Raw genomic sequence first — 15,668 nt, forward strand, 5'->3', positions numbered from 1 at the left:
CACTTTGTAAGGTGAGAAGGCTTTAAAATGAGGCTAGAAAACCAAGGGCCTGTCCTATTTACTTTTAAAAAACATATTCGATGTCCCAGGCTGTTTTTTTGTCATGCTTTTCCTGCACATTTACTCATCTATTTCAAATGTGTGGCATTTGACTGACACAGTTATTCCTCCAGATCTGGAGTCTTATGTGTTTTTATTTGTGTGCCTTGTTATGCCCTTGGATTTCTCAAAGAAAGGAGCTCAGTGAAAGCATAGAAAGGGTTATTCTGGAGGTGGAATGTACCTCTATACTGTAGTTTCTGTGCTCTATTGTTTGGACAATCTTTTCCCTGTAAACTAAAGTTGATATTGGTTCGGATACATCGATTGTTGAGAGGCTGGACTGGTCTGAAATTGTCGCTCATGCTCAGAAATATCTGTGATGGCTGATTCTGGCTTAGCAGTCGCAAAGAATGCATCTATAAAGACAAAACAAGGGGGTTTTAGTACTGGTCTTTCCTGTAAGTAAACAACATGCAACACTATTAAATAGATTAGTTAATAAATGGAAGTAAAGCAGAATTTCAGTGAAACAGAATTTCAGTAAAACAGAATTTAAGTTAACTGACAATTTGTAGTCAGAGTTAACTTAAAACCATTCCTTGTGTGTTCCTCTGTTTCTGAGCCCCATTTTAAATGAGAGTAACCAGTTTTGTGGGGAGTGAATGAAAATAGTATTGAGGTGTCCTTGGGTGAGCCGGAAAGTAATGGAATCCACAGTGCTGGATGACAGCAGCTGGTACAGAGCAAATGAACTTGATGAATGACAAGAGCTAATTTCCTCAATTTTGTAGCTATCAGTGTAGCTTTCAGTTGAGAAGCCACAGTTTTGGCTGGTGTTATTCAAGAACCAGGTAGGGGCAGGCTGGATGGGAAGGAAAACTGACAGTGATGCTGCTGAAGTTGTGAAATTAATGATGTTAAAAAGTGAGAGCCTCTTTTTGCTGACAGGTCTGTCATGATACTGTCAATGCTGTGACTGTGAGTGTTTCTACAGCAGACTTCAGCCTTCTTCTGAGCTGGTTTCACAGCACAGAGGGAAATACTGAATCATCCTCTGCATCCAGTGCTGGCTGGCAGAAATGGCTGTTACGGTGACTATGCAACTCTTAATTGAGTCAAGTCAACCAAAATCAGAGAGGGGACAAGAAAGTTTCAAGTTATAAACCAGAAACCCTCAACATTTTGGCTTAAAGATCTAAAAACAAAATATTTTCCACATCAGTGTACAATTTAAGAGGTTTGTTTATGGCCTTTAATGGGGAAATCCAGTAGCTGGGTTTTATGTACTGGAAGTCTTTAACAGCTTCTAGGGAAAACTTGAGCTGGGCATTGCTTTTTCAGTATGAGTACACAATATAATTAGCAAGTATTCCACAAAATCAATTTTCAGCATTAATAATGGAGGATATAACTAAGTGTTAATGGAGGATGTGATTAACCATTAAAGCATGACAAGCAGCAAGTATCATGAGCTTATAACCCATAGGTATCAGCACAGACTAGAAATATTCTAATCCTTATTTTGCACATTAATGTTGGACCTAAGAATGTTGCTTGTAGGAAAATATTCAGGTCCTGTGTTTGAGAAGTTCACAATAGTGAGTGTTTTTGCCTCTCCCAGATCACCCTTTCAGAAAAAAAACAAAGTGCTTTCACTGCCTCCAGACTAAACTGGACAGAAGGAATATCACAAAAATAAAACATCTCAGGCTTTTAAAAGTAATCTTATTTACAATGTTAATGTGATTTTAAATTCCAAAGTGATATTTAGGGTTGTTTTCTTGTTCTTCATTTCTCAGGCCATATTTCTTCTGCTGCCTGCTTGGGGCAGGCAGATGGTGGTTCAAGTATTCCTAGGTGTCCCAGTATACAAGAGAGGAGGTTTTAGTTCAGCTCACAGCTCTGTAGGCAACTCACTGATGGAAACTCTGGAGAAGAGGCCAACTGATGTTAAATTTGCTGTTTTCTGATGCCAGGCTTTGGACTGTAAGCAAGTTGTACAGAAATTTAGTTTTTGAGATTTTTCCACTGGTGTGTTTCCTGAACAGCTTCCTTTTGGATGTGAAGGTGTGTTTTCTCTTACATAATTTCTCTTGCTTCAATACATCAATCTGATTTTTCCGAAGGTATGTGTGGTGTGTATCCTGTAATTTTATTCTATACCAGAAAGCATTGGCTGATTTTATTTCCAGAAGGCTCCAGATACTGTATCTCTGTCACATTAATGTGCTATTGACATGTGTTTATTCAGACCTAGGAATGGCCTCTGTTACCCCTAATAACCTCAGCTATGTTTGTACAACACTGATGTACTTGTTTTAGAGTCTCCAAGTAACTGTTCACAGCATCACAGAATGATGCAGTTGTGGAGAGACTGTGAAAACCATCTGGTTCAAATCCTCACTGAAAACTGGGCCCCCTAAAGTTTATATGTGTAGATACTGATGGAGCTCTTAACAGTTAGTATTTTTATTTTGACAAAAAACCTCTTCAATGCTTTTGCAAACTGTATAAATTGCATGCAGAGATCCCTACAGCACAAGAGTTGAATCTAATGTAAAGCTATAAATACTATGTTTAAAATAATACTTTGTACCTATCCTAGATTGAGTAATTTGTAAATTGCTTTACCTGCATCCTTGTTATGTAGACAGGTTTGTTCATTATTATCCAGCTTGCTGTTTCATAGCAGGGTGGAATTGTCATTGACCCATCATACGTAATGAAACTAGATGTCTCTGGATAAAGTTCCTCAATATTAAGCCCCTGTAGTAAGTATGCATCATCTGGAGAACAAAGGAGGAAAACAACTCAGGTAGAACAGCAGCATCACAAAACAAACAACAAGAAAACGCCAAACAAAACAAAACAAACAAGCGCCACCACCTTTTTCATGTCTCCTAATTCCAGAACATGATGACATGATGTTCAGTTCTACCGAAGAACGAAGTCTAACAGATGCACATTTCTGGATGCTCCAGCAGTTTAGACAAGAACAAGTAACACAAGTAATATCCCTGATCCTGCTGGGTGTATCTGCACTGAGATTCCCGTTCACACACTGGGAGCTGAGCACAGGCACTCACAGGGCAACTCTGAATCACATTTAGGCAGAAGCCTTTGGAGAATGCTGACTTTCCAACTTTTGGGGTCATTAACAATCTTTGCTTGACAAAGCCTCTGGAAGGCCAAGAGAGTTAAAACTTAATTGCCCTTCTGGCACAAGAGGAAGTTGCAGTTAATGCATGATAATAAAGCTGCTCCATGAAGCCTCCTGGCCTTTCATGTGCACAGTGGTGTGGGTGCAGTGCCAGCTTCCTCTTAGCTTTCTAGAGTTTAGAAAGCTAAACTCTAGGAGGAAGGCTTGCTGGGAAGCAGTCCCAGGATTCCTGCCTTTATTGTAAGGCTCCCTGGGAATTAATGAAGTGTATTCCTCTGCAACAGAATTTATTCTGTGGGTATGTACCTAAATATAATGATATATATCTTTCAAACTTCATCAGAGTTCCTCGGTGTTTTCTGCACTATCTGCAGTATTTCTCTTGGGTAATGCTGGCAGTACTTTTGGCAGTGCTGTCAAAGCTAAAACTCAGATTTTCCTGCCAAATCTTAGGCTGCAGGAGTTCATCCACTCAGGGATAAACATATTTTATTACTGATACACTGCTACTTGTGTGTATCTCAGAGGAAGCTGGGGTGGTTTTGATTTGTAACACTGTGAGATCTCTTTGAACCCTTTCACTTGTGTGTGGTGTCTCCAACTGGTTCATTTGCAGAGGGAACATAAAAATGCAGGCAAGGAAAAGCACACACTGAGGTGTGTTCCCTCTTCCAGTGCTCCACAAGAGCTGACCTTGATTTGTAGAGAAATCCAAATGATCAAGGAAGTGTATAGGAGCTAAAAAAGAAAGGCGTAATTTAACTTGAATTTAACATGTTGTAGCTGAAGGACATAATTTAGATGAGCAAAAGACTTGTCTTGTACAATCTAATGGAAAAATAAGGACTGCAGACTATTGTCTTGGGGAAGAGAAAATCAAAGAACACAGGCAGAGAAAATGTGAACTTGTTTTTTTATTTTAACACAGCAGAGTCAACATGGTACAGGGTTTTGGGGCAACAATATTGACAGCTACAGCATCAGTTAAAATGCCACAGTGAGAGTGTAATGTTTCTGCCTCATTGACCAGGGCCTTACTGTTATTTAATATTTTAAATGTGTTTGTTGATTTACAAAACAAAGTCTTGGCAGGTCCTCTCATGTTTGTTAGAAAAAGAGCCCTCTGCCCTGTCCTTGCAGCTTGAGCTGGGTGATTGCAGTGCTGGATGGCTGGCTGGATTCTCAGGCAGAAGGGGAAGTGCCATTAGTGCCTGGGAGGTGGCTGACTGTCCCCTGTTTTAAAATGCCCAGGTTTCACTGGCCCATGGTCCATGACAGCCTCTTCCTAAACCCAAATCTTCCAGAGGATGCAAACACAGTCAAAATGCAGTTATATTTGAACAAGTAGAGACGGCTGTATACACCTGTGTCCTGGTCATTAAATCATTATTTGCTGTGCACTGATTATTTTGCTAGAATTGCATCAGAAGAGAACTGATGGACTTTTTTCATGCCAGTGCCTTTTTTGATGAGTCATCACACACTTTTCTCTTTCCCACATGAACATCCTGTTCATTATTTATGAGCCATGGAGAGTGGTGTGTTTTAACACCAAGTGGCACAGAGTCAGGCAGAAGAGATCCCTAAGGACCAAATCTGCTTTCTCACAGCCATACTGGCTTCAGCTGGGCTAAAATTATTTCAACCAGGTAGAATTTGCCCTGAAATTTTTACTAGGAGATGGAAAACTAACTGAAGATTCATATAGATGAGGGATATTGATATGAAAAACTGGAGGAAAATATCACTTCAGGAAAAGTCAAAGATAGGGGTGAATGAAATAAGGGTTTGTCCAAGAAAACACAGTACTTATTAATGCCTATATATGAGCTGTATTCCCATGGGAAGTCAGATGATTCCACGAGAGAAGACTACACAGTAAGAATTTGGTTACCAACATTTTTCCCATGAACAGGTCTGTCCTTTCCCCACATCTTGGTAAGGGTTTCTTGTTCTGGAGGTGAAGCAGACCTGGTGGGTTGATATTAATACCAGACTGCAGCACTTCAAAGTCTTGCTTATATTTACTGCAAATACATTAAAAATGCTCAAAATCACCCTGTATGATCTCTTGCCACTAACAAGCTCCCTTTCATAAACCCATCCAGCCTTTCCTGGATCCTCTGCATCATTCCTACCTGTAGCCCACAATGTGTTTCTCTTGATCTGCTGATGCCTTATGGTGATTTCCAAACCCAGGAATTTTTCTCTCTACAAATTAGATCTCATTAGATTTCACATTCGTTTACATAAAGGCCTTGACTCGGACAATTTACCTAGCAAATGATGGAAATCCTTTTATCCCTAGGATTGTAATAGATGCGTGGGGCTGGCTTTCACAGGAAAATCTGTGTATGTTCTCTTTATTATAATGCTTTTTATAGGGAATACAGTGTTTACTGATTGGAGGAAGGTATATTTCATTTTAAAGTTTATATCATGATAATCCAGAAGAGGATCTAGGTTAGATTTACAAGGTAAGGAATGTAGAGATCCTCAGTTTCTGTGCTTACCAGACAAAGACCAAATTTTTATGTGGAATTTTGGGACTATAAAAAGTTGATTTTTTTCCCTGATGTTAATCAAACACTGGATGAAAGCTCATATAGCATAATTGTTTTGAAAGAAAACTAACTTATCCCCTCAAATGGCACACTTAATGAGGAATAATAAAGCAGTTTTCTTTTGAGATATCCACACAGCTTTCTGACTAAAGCCTGCTTGAAAACCCCTTGTATCAGCTTGCTCACAGTAGATTCTTTGGGCTGCAATAACAAAACAAAAGAACCATTTAAAATCTCCTTAAAAATTCCTTGGGGTCCGCTTTACTTCACTGTAGCCATTAATATCTAAGAGTAGAAATTTCCCTTTTAATGCTCTTGGCACGTGGAAATTTCATGCAGCAGGAGAGATAGCACTTAATTTTGTTGCTGGTCTTTAAAAAAAGACAAAAAAAACCCTTTTATTTATGTTATGAACCGTCCTGACTCTGAACCAGTGCTCCTTTTATCATTACCTCCACGCTCCTCTTGAGAACATAGGGCCTGGGCATTTTGTCAGCACCGTGCTAAGTATTGACTTCAGGAGTGGAGCCCTGAAGCAGAAGCTGCAGAACTCCAGCTTGCTACTAAAGGCACACTAGAAATCCTTGCAGTGTAAGAGGTAAATTTAGTTTTCAGCAATGATGCTATAATCCATAATGCAAGACAACTGCAAAATTACTTTCGATAACACTTTCATGTTCCCAATTTACACTAAAAATTCGCAGTCAATACTTGTTACTACAGTAAGTAACCCAATGCCCTGTGGAATATTATGTGCATTGTGTCTACCAGTGGTTTAATTTTAATGGATAAACTTAGTGAAAACCGTGGTTAAAAATTAAAGCAATTCTGTTAATCACTGCTTTTGCAGCCTGTGTTTTATGTGTTCACCTTCATGAGAAATTTCATTTCGTATACTCACATTAGGTGTGATTGGAATTGTGACAAAACAAGCAATGAGAGGTTGTGGGATGCTGACAGCTCCAGAGAGGAGGAGTTTCCACTGTAAATGCAGCATACAAAGGAAATCTTTGGTATTGGGAGGGTGGGCCCCATGGGAGAGCTCCTGGCTGGTCCCAGTCAGAAGCTGGGACTGTGGAATTTGTGGGTGAAAGAGCTGGAAAAAGCACACACAGCCTTAACAATAATTCCCTGTTTCCAGGATACTGCAGCAGCACTGGTAGGCAGGAAGCTCTTGCAGAACAGCCTTGCTGTGTTTTTGCAAGGAATCAGGACAGGCAGTTTAAAAATGGGACTGATCTGCTTCTTCCATGCAGAGAAGATGACATTTGATACTGACAGAACAATCTGGAAAAAACATTCTGAGGAGAGCCCTCTGTTGCCTTCCTTTCCATAGGTATTGTAGAGAACTGTTTCATTATCATACAAGCCTCTTATTTGGACTAAAGATGTAACAAGATTTGTTAACTCTTAGGTAAAAGCAGAGGAACCTCAGTGGCATGAAAGGCGTGTGCGCTGCAGGAGAGGACAAGGGACTATTTGTGTTATCTGTTTGCTGTGTACTTTCTGAAAGTTAAATTCTGATATTGTTGAACTTACAAATTTCATAGCAGCTTAGGATATTTGACAAAGGAAACGAGGTTTTCAGGAGAAGAAGTTTAATTTGTTATATATATTTTTCATTATTTTCTCTAAAATATCTTAAGCTTTGGTTTTCCACAAGGTCAATATACGAACATGGAATTACTAAGGATCATCAGTTAAAGGCTTTTCAAATGTGAATACAACAAATATACAAGCTATGTTAATGACCTCTTTCTATATCTGTTAAATGTAGCAGTAGTTGAATAGGAGTGTTGTAACTTTTCTTTCAAAAAGAAAACACTGTTGAATGCTAAATCCAGTAAATGGTGTAGCATCTTGACATAACCAGATCCAATCTAATCCAGGCTGCTCCACATGTCCCTTTTACTGCTAACAGTAGACAGGTTGTCCTGAGCATTCTGTGTGAATACAGTGAATATGTGTCAAATATAATTTTATTAATCTGTTGTTGCACCTTCAGATATAAAACAGACTTTGAAGTTCGAAATGCATTTGATAAAGGGATGACCTAATGAGCTTTTTCACATTCCTGAGTGTATCATGCAGAGTTCCTGGCAATGCAAACCTGGAATTTCTGCCCATAATGAGATGCTTTTTGTTTCAGGATCACTAAATGTGTTATTTGATACTGAAAGAACACAGCTGTTACCAGAGGAAATGAAAAGAAACTTACTCTTATACGTTATTCTTGTTATGGTGTCTCTGTTAAGCATACGATTTAGAAATGGATTTGATGATTCAGATACCTACAGAAGAGAAAATGCACAATGTCAAAATCTTCTCACAGACATTTCCTTGCCACAACTGCAGCTCTTCCATGTGTGCACACAGACACTTACTCTCTGATACTCCTCCAGCTGAGTTCTGCCTTTTTTTCATTGTTGTGGAAGAAGGAAATAATCACTTACTTGTTTTTCTAATGAAGCTTGATAGAAAGTTGGTAAATAAATAAAACACAAGGAACAGGGCGAGCAGAAATTAATGCCTGAATAAAAGCGTGAGCACAGGTTTCTTCTCCAACAGCTTTGATGAAATTTGCAGGTGGTTGATTTATTAGGCAGGTTTTTCACTAGTATTTTATTATTTTATTTATTGATAAATATAATTTCCTTGTAGCAGGCTATTTTAATTGCAAATTAAACCTCTCTTCCTCTGATTTATGTATGTGTAATATGTAACACCTCATGTTCAGGTGGAACTTTCCATGTGTCAGATTTTGCCCCCTTGTTGCCTCTTTCCTGCTGCCCAGCAGCCCTGAGCAGAGTCTGGTCCATCCTCTGACACCTCCCTGCAGGTACTTCTAAATATTGACAAGATTTCCTCTGTCTTCTCTTTAATTTTCCCTTTTTCATGAATGCAGGTCAGATTGTTGGGTCATAATGCAATACATTCTGGATTAAAAAAAAAAAAGTAGTCTAAATATCTTTCTTAAATATTAGACCCGTGTGAAAATTGCCCTTTTATATCTAATTATTCAGTATACTCTGTGAAATGCATACTTTATATGGGAGCTTAATGCTTTTTTAGGACCTTTATGAAATGGGATTAGAGTACTGAGGGGAACTAATCCATATCCCATACCTAAGGTGTGATGAGGTGAACTTCAGCATTACTCAGAAATACACACTTTTTTAGACTGATGAAACAGAGATACATAATGACAAAATATTAACAATATTAGGAGGGAAGAAATTTTTTTTTTCTATAAAATGAGAGAAAAGGTTTCTCCAATGTAATTAAAGAGGTTTGGGAAAACCATGAAGTCTGGAGTTCAGTGTTAGATCACTATAAATTATAGACAAAATATTCACATGTCTTTGTGGTTCTGTGAAATGCAAGATATTAGAAGTTCTACTTTTAACGTTCTTTCAGTTTTCATAGTTTTAAGATATTTAAAATAACACAGAAAAAACCAGATTTTTCTGGCTTTGACACATCAGCATGATATGCCCTCTTTCCCAGGGCCTCAACCTATTAGAAGTGATTTGAATCAATAACATTTCATGAAGAAACACTAAATCTGCAAAGCTAGTGACTTCTGCCATAGCCATTAAAGTGTTATGAGTGATATTTATGATGTAAGGGGTTTTTTCCCCACCTCCCTTACCCCTTTTAATTTTCTTTATATTGTAAAAGCTTTGGAGCAGAGATGACGTGCTCAGTTCAGAAAGAAGCTGTCTCTGGATTCCAGATCAGAGCCTCTGGGCATTGCTGTAGCATACTGAGGAGTCTAACACCTACATTTACAGTTCAGGGAAAAGTTTACTGTCTATATAGTAGGAATCTGTAGTACAGAATACTTACTTTCATAAATATGGAAACTACCACCAACCCATTAGGACTCTTTGCAGCTTCTGTGACATTTGTGTACAGCTCATGGTTATAGTGGATCAGCTGAACCTAAAAAAGGGTGAAGGGAAGGATTACAATTAACCAGTGGCAAATAACCCCATGCAGTGTTTGCAAATACTACCCACACTGCTTGGTCTGTATCAGGGTCCCATCTCTGCTTTGGGTACTTTGTAGCAGGGTATTTTTTCAGGCATTTGCAGCACATACAATTTTAATAATTTCTGTCACCATCTGGCTCCAACTGGTACAGCATCAGCATGTTTTCCTCTGAATTGCCAGCCACTGCATTCACCCACATCCAGTTACAGATTGCACTGCAGGGGCTGACATCACTTCCCTGTTCCAGCAGCACTTGCCGTGGGCACCACGTAATCTGTACTCTGCAGCCTGAAGCCTAGCACAGGGGAATCAGGGGTTGAAATATTCGAGGAAACATATGGGGTATGAGTTTGGAACTGTGGAAACCGCCACTTGCAGAATTCAAAATACTGATACTTATTTGCCCTAGATTCTGCAAACTTGGTTACAGAGGCTCCTATAGTTAAGTGCTTACTGTATTACTGCTAACCAGGTTCTCCTTAGCATCTGCAGCTTTCCTTCTGCTTTTTAGTTTTATGATTTGCTGGAACTTTTAAATTACAAAGGCACAGTTCCCTTCTCTCACTACCTATGTAAATGTCTTACCCAGAATCTTGCTATTTGATTTGTCTGGGATCACCAGACACTGTTACAATTTACATTGCAAACTTTTTTTAAAAATAAAGATGAACAAATTTAATGAACTCTGGTAAGTACTTCTGAACAGATGAAAGGCTAGTCAGCTTTATTTAGCCTTAAGATCTTTCTTAGTTTTCAGATGTCAGTTAGAAAAGGAAGGTTCTTGTTCTGGCATTGTCAGAATTTTAGCGGCCTGATGTTCACATTTAAAAATCAGGTCTGTCTTTCATGTGCTGATACTTCTAAAGTCTGTTCAGAGAAATTTCTGGACTTACATGCTGTGAACAAGATCCGTATTAACTTGGTTTATATCTGGTAATCTTCATAACTGTCCAAGACTAAGACTGCCAGTAAAGAAATTTCCTTATAATGTACTGTCCAGGTTTATAATGAGGGAAAAAAACAACCCCTAATCACTGAAGCAGGGTTTAATGCCTGTATTGGTGAAATTGTCTTTTGGATGAATGTGAGGTCTGGTTATTCAGTACTGAAATGCAATTGTGAGGATTTTTCTGCAGGAATGATGTCCCTACAGGATCTGCAGTGCACAATCAAGTTACACAGACTAAACCTCACTTTGCCACCCAAAGGCCTGAGTCCAGCAATCCATGTGCTGATCTGATTATAGCAGTATCCCAAGTTATGTGTAACCCACACCATTATTATCTCAGTCCAAGACAGGGTAAGAAATAAATGATGCATTCCAACAGTTCTATTTCCCACATTTCTGCTCTGACTGCAAAAGGTATCATTATTTTAAGTAAATCTTATATGCTTTATATAAAAGGCCCTCAACCATTGTCCTCTCACCACCCCCCAAATCCCTTTGTGATGCTGTTTTAGTGCTTGGACATAGATGTAAAAAGAGACAGTGGAAACTCTGAAAGAGAAAATTTGCATTGGTAAGATCAGAAGAGTTTTGGTGCATAGCTTTGCTATTTACAGCCAGCAGTTCAGAGACCAAAAAAATAAGGTGAGGGTCAAAAGTACTGCTATGATGTATTAATTTCAATTACTTTTGTACTGTCTCAGTTGGGAACTATCTAAAAAAAATGTCAAAGGAGCCAGTGGAGTCCTCTACCAAATTCTGACAGCCAGAAAGCAGGCCAAGTGAAGGTCTCATACAGCACACAGAGGTTATAATGCTCATTTGTCTTCACTTTGTGGTACTACTGAACTTTGATAACATCGTTGTTCTGGGGACCGTGCACCCACTGACATTTTTAGGCTTAGTCAAATATTTGTCTTTTTATGTACAACTCTTTATCTTGGCAGCCAAAGTAACTTGTGAATTATCAAGGAAATAAGTGATGAAATCTTCTTTAGACTAGGCCTCCTTCTGTAAAAAGTCCCAGAATAACAATGAATTACATAAACTCATTTTAAATAACAAACCAAAAAGCTGGGTGCAGGAATGGCTAAAAGCAAGGGATGAATTCTCTTTCCACCCATGGGAACCCTGAGTCAACATCAAACACTTGTTTTGACTGATGGCATTTACAGAAGTAAAACCCCTCAAGTATATACAGCCACATGCAGGATATTTATCCCAAACAAAGGTCTCAGTGCCTAATGAAGAAACACTCTTTTTTTTTTCTTCTCAAACCTGTCACTTTCTCTGTGCTGGAGTTGTATCCTGTTGTATCCTTCCTCCCTGCACCCAAATTAATTTTGAAGCTTTTTCCATGGTACCATGGTTACATTCATTAGGTGTAACTTTTTTTAGAAAAAGGTTGACCATCTAAGGAGGCATAATTTTCAAAGTTTCTCACATGGAACAGGCTAATTTAGAAATATTCAAATGAACAAGTGTCTTAAACACAGAATATAACTGGATAAAAAACTGTAATTCCCTATTAAATTTCCTCTGAGAATAATTTCTTTAAGTTGCCTGAAATACCTGTAAGCATTTGGTCTGTATAAAATATTACTGGAGTCTTCCATGAAGGTGAAGCCACAAAAGTAAAATTGCTCATTTATGAAAATCTCACTTTTCAAATGATGACACTGTATTAGAAGCACATCACAACAAGAGCAGACTTACAATGCTGAAAGCACCCTTTGAGTTTAGTTTAGGTTTCAGGGCTCAAAGGCAATACTGGATCTTGTTTTAACCATTGATTTTCTTAGGAAGATTCCCCCTTTAAGACTAATTTGCCACAGAACAAGTGATACCTCTTTGTTTTCCTCCAGCTACAGAAGATCTATTTTGCAGGAAAAAGAAGAGAATTAAGATTAATTACTCTCTGATGAAAAACCAGAACGTGGCCTTGTTCCATCACCCAAGAATGTGCACTGGACCAAGACCAGAATCAGAAGCAGAGCTTTTTAGGCTCTCAAGACTGTCCATGTTCTGCTGCAGCCAAAAATGGAGCAATAGGAAACTGAGGGAATTTAGAATACTGTGGTAGTTCACATAGATTTTCATACAGTCCTCTTGGGAATAATAGAATACCCTTTTTTCTCAGAATTATAAGCATTTTTGATTTGTAAATGACAAGGGAAGTAAAGCATGAAGTAAATGGCAGCAGGAAACAGCTCATCTGTAACCATAATATTTATATTATGCTGCACTACCTGAGAAACTGTTGGGGTACCTCATTGAGAGCAAGCAGAAAGTATGTTTCCAGCACAGCAGGGAACAAAAGCAAATTAAATTGTTCAAGAAGACAGGTCAAATGTTTGCTTTGATTCAGAGTTCCTGTAAGAAGTGTCTAAGATATCTTTAAGGGAAATAATTACGCATTTTTGTTTATCCAAAGTTTAATAAAAACAGCAAAAGAAATGTAGTTTCTGCACGGTGGGTGCCCAGAGAGGAAAATAATTTTACTGAGTTAAAAGCTATTAATAACAACAGTTAAAATATAATTTAACACTGTTAAAATATAATTGCTCTTACAGTTCTTGTAAAACCCTTTGGAAAGAGTAGCAATGCTGCATGACCCAGGAGTTATTTATGGCACTAATTTTGTAGGTATAAACAGGTATGAGATCAATGCAATTTGTGTGACTGACAAAACTGTTTTAAAAGTTGTCCTAAATTAAATTAAATGCACCTCCTGCTTTGTGGAAAGGCATAGCACCAGCTGGGAGAACACGGGCCAGCTCTGTGTTCCTATCTGTCTTGTTTTCCTGGACCAATCCCTGGCAGTGATGCAGGGGAATTTTCTTATCTTTGAAGAACAAACCCATCTTTTCATGTCCAGGGTACCCAACCATGAAATGTCAGTGTTTGACAAGGTGGTTTTACCCACACCCTGATTAATTAATCCACAGATTTACCTGTTATTCTTTATGTATAAGCCCACAGCAGTGCAGTGCTCTTGCTTTGTTAATAAATTGATAACATGAATTGTAGATGATCACCTATACTTCCAGTAGTTTACTTTGCATTTAGGAAACTACTGCAGTTTTAAGATTAAAATCTGTTAAAAAGATTAACTTTGGTGTATTAAACTAAGGAGAAATGCAAAAAAACAGTTGCTTGAAATAATTTTTTATCTCTAACTCTCTTTGATGTTCTCTTTATTAAAATGGAGGTTATTTAGGCTTTTAGGTTTGTGCTTTGTTTTCCATTTTTTACTGATTTTGACAGTTATTTTTTGATTTAAAAGAAATGTATATAAACAACTGGTTTAATAGACAGGCTTGTCATTCACATTTATAGCTATATGCCGTCAGTTTTCTCCTAGATAAATAAACAATATTAGAATTACTTTTTACTTTAAAGAATAAGACTAGAATGCATGGAAGGAACTCATTTTTCTTCTGCTTCTGAGCAGACAGCTGTGTAGAGAAATGCAATAATCGTGCAGTAAACTGGAAATGCCGTTGGGTTAACTACTCTTGGCTGCAAAATCTACTTTATTAGAAATAATGGCATGCTTGGAATTAGCACTGAAGCTACAAATGGTGCCTGTTTCATCATAGCAGTTGGTAACAAGAACTAACTTGCATTGAAGGGTGTTCAGCAGTGAGCCTTTGCCAGTGTTCCTTGGTAGCATGTTAACATGGGGTGTTATTTTCAGCATGTATTATGGCTCCTAAAAATGAATATACAATAAATATATAAAAGGCTCTGCCATAAATATATAAAAGGCTCTTCAACCTGCTATATATATATATATATATATATAAATAAATATAAAAATATATAAATAAATATAAATATAAATATAAATATATAAAATAAATATAAATATAAATATATAAATATATATAAATAAATATATAAAAGGCTCTTCAACCTGCTTTAGGGTTGAAGTAGTTTTCTCTAGTTATTTCTAGACGCCATTTGGGCTGCTGACCTGGTATCTTAGAGCCTGATGAGGCTCTAACAGAGCCTTATTTCTTGTTTATATGCAACTACTGCAGCTAAAAAATATTATTAAAAAATAACCTTAATGAAATGTAGACAATTAAGTCTTTCTCCTTAATATTTATATATACTCTGAATACTTTCTTAAGTCTAATTTATTTGCAAGTAGGAATCAAGACTAGTTTAGGTAATATTTAAAACTTGACATTTTTCTTATGCATCCCCAGGACTACAGTAAAAAGTACAAATTACTGTCTGAAGAGACCAGTGCTGTGCATATCTCAGAATTTGCTCTCAGGACTTTCACCTTTGTGCCAGCAACAAAAAAAAAATTAAGTAAATAGGCTGAAAATTTAAAAGTGAGTAGTGATGGATTCCTGACATCCAAATGCTGCTGGAACTGTTGCAAGTGTTACAACCATTTGTACTCTCTTCTGCACAGCAGAAAATTCAATGAAAGAAAAATCCAAATTGAGCCCCAGAGGTACAGAGGAGTTCCTTGGCTGCTGGTTGCTGAGTGACTTGGGGAGGGTTTTTGACAGGGGAGTCATTGCTGAGCCAACTGCTCCAAACATGGGTATTTTTGGCTGACCTGCCACTCAACCACTCTTGTCACTTATCGTTAGCAGATGAGCAAGAGCTGGATAAACATAAATAAATGACACTTCTCTGCAATTTGTTTTGTGTGAGGATCAAATTGAGGTTTGAGGCTCAAATGCTTAATGTTGATTATGTCTTGGCTGATGCAGAATTTCACTGCAAGCTGTAATTTGGCACCGACCCAATCCATCATTTACAAAAGTTGTATCTTAAGAGAGAATAAGGGTAATGTAGGGGAAAAAACACTATTAGATGAGTCTATCATCATTTCTGGATTCATGCAGGATTTTCTGAGTAAACACTGCATTTAAATTGTTTTCTCATTTTAAATACAACAGATGCTCAGACACCATGATGATGAACTCAGTAT

The 15,668-nt window shown here is 37.8% G+C and overlaps 1 protein-coding gene across 1 annotated transcript in view; it reads right to left on the reverse strand.

Moving 5' to 3' along the window:
• Positions 1-15,668, reverse strand: part of CA10 (carbonic anhydrase 10) — a 178,585-nt gene that overhangs the window by 924 nt on the left and 161,993 nt on the right. Inside the window, exons 5-8 of the mRNA XM_068209647.1 lie at positions 9,616-9,711; positions 7,985-8,057; positions 2,674-2,828; positions 284-458 (exon numbers count right to left, since the gene is read on the reverse strand). Of these exons, the coding sequence (XP_068065748.1) occupies positions 284-458; positions 2,674-2,828; positions 7,985-8,057; positions 9,616-9,711 (499 nt within the window). The remainder of the gene's footprint in view (positions 1-283; positions 459-2,673; positions 2,829-7,984; positions 8,058-9,615; positions 9,712-15,668) is intronic.

The sequence above is a fragment of the Anomalospiza imberbis genome, chromosome 19 (assembly GCF_031753505.1).
Source record: "Anomalospiza imberbis isolate Cuckoo-Finch-1a 21T00152 chromosome 19, ASM3175350v1, whole genome shotgun sequence".
Taxonomy (NCBI): domain Eukaryota; kingdom Metazoa; phylum Chordata; class Aves; order Passeriformes; family Viduidae; genus Anomalospiza; species Anomalospiza imberbis.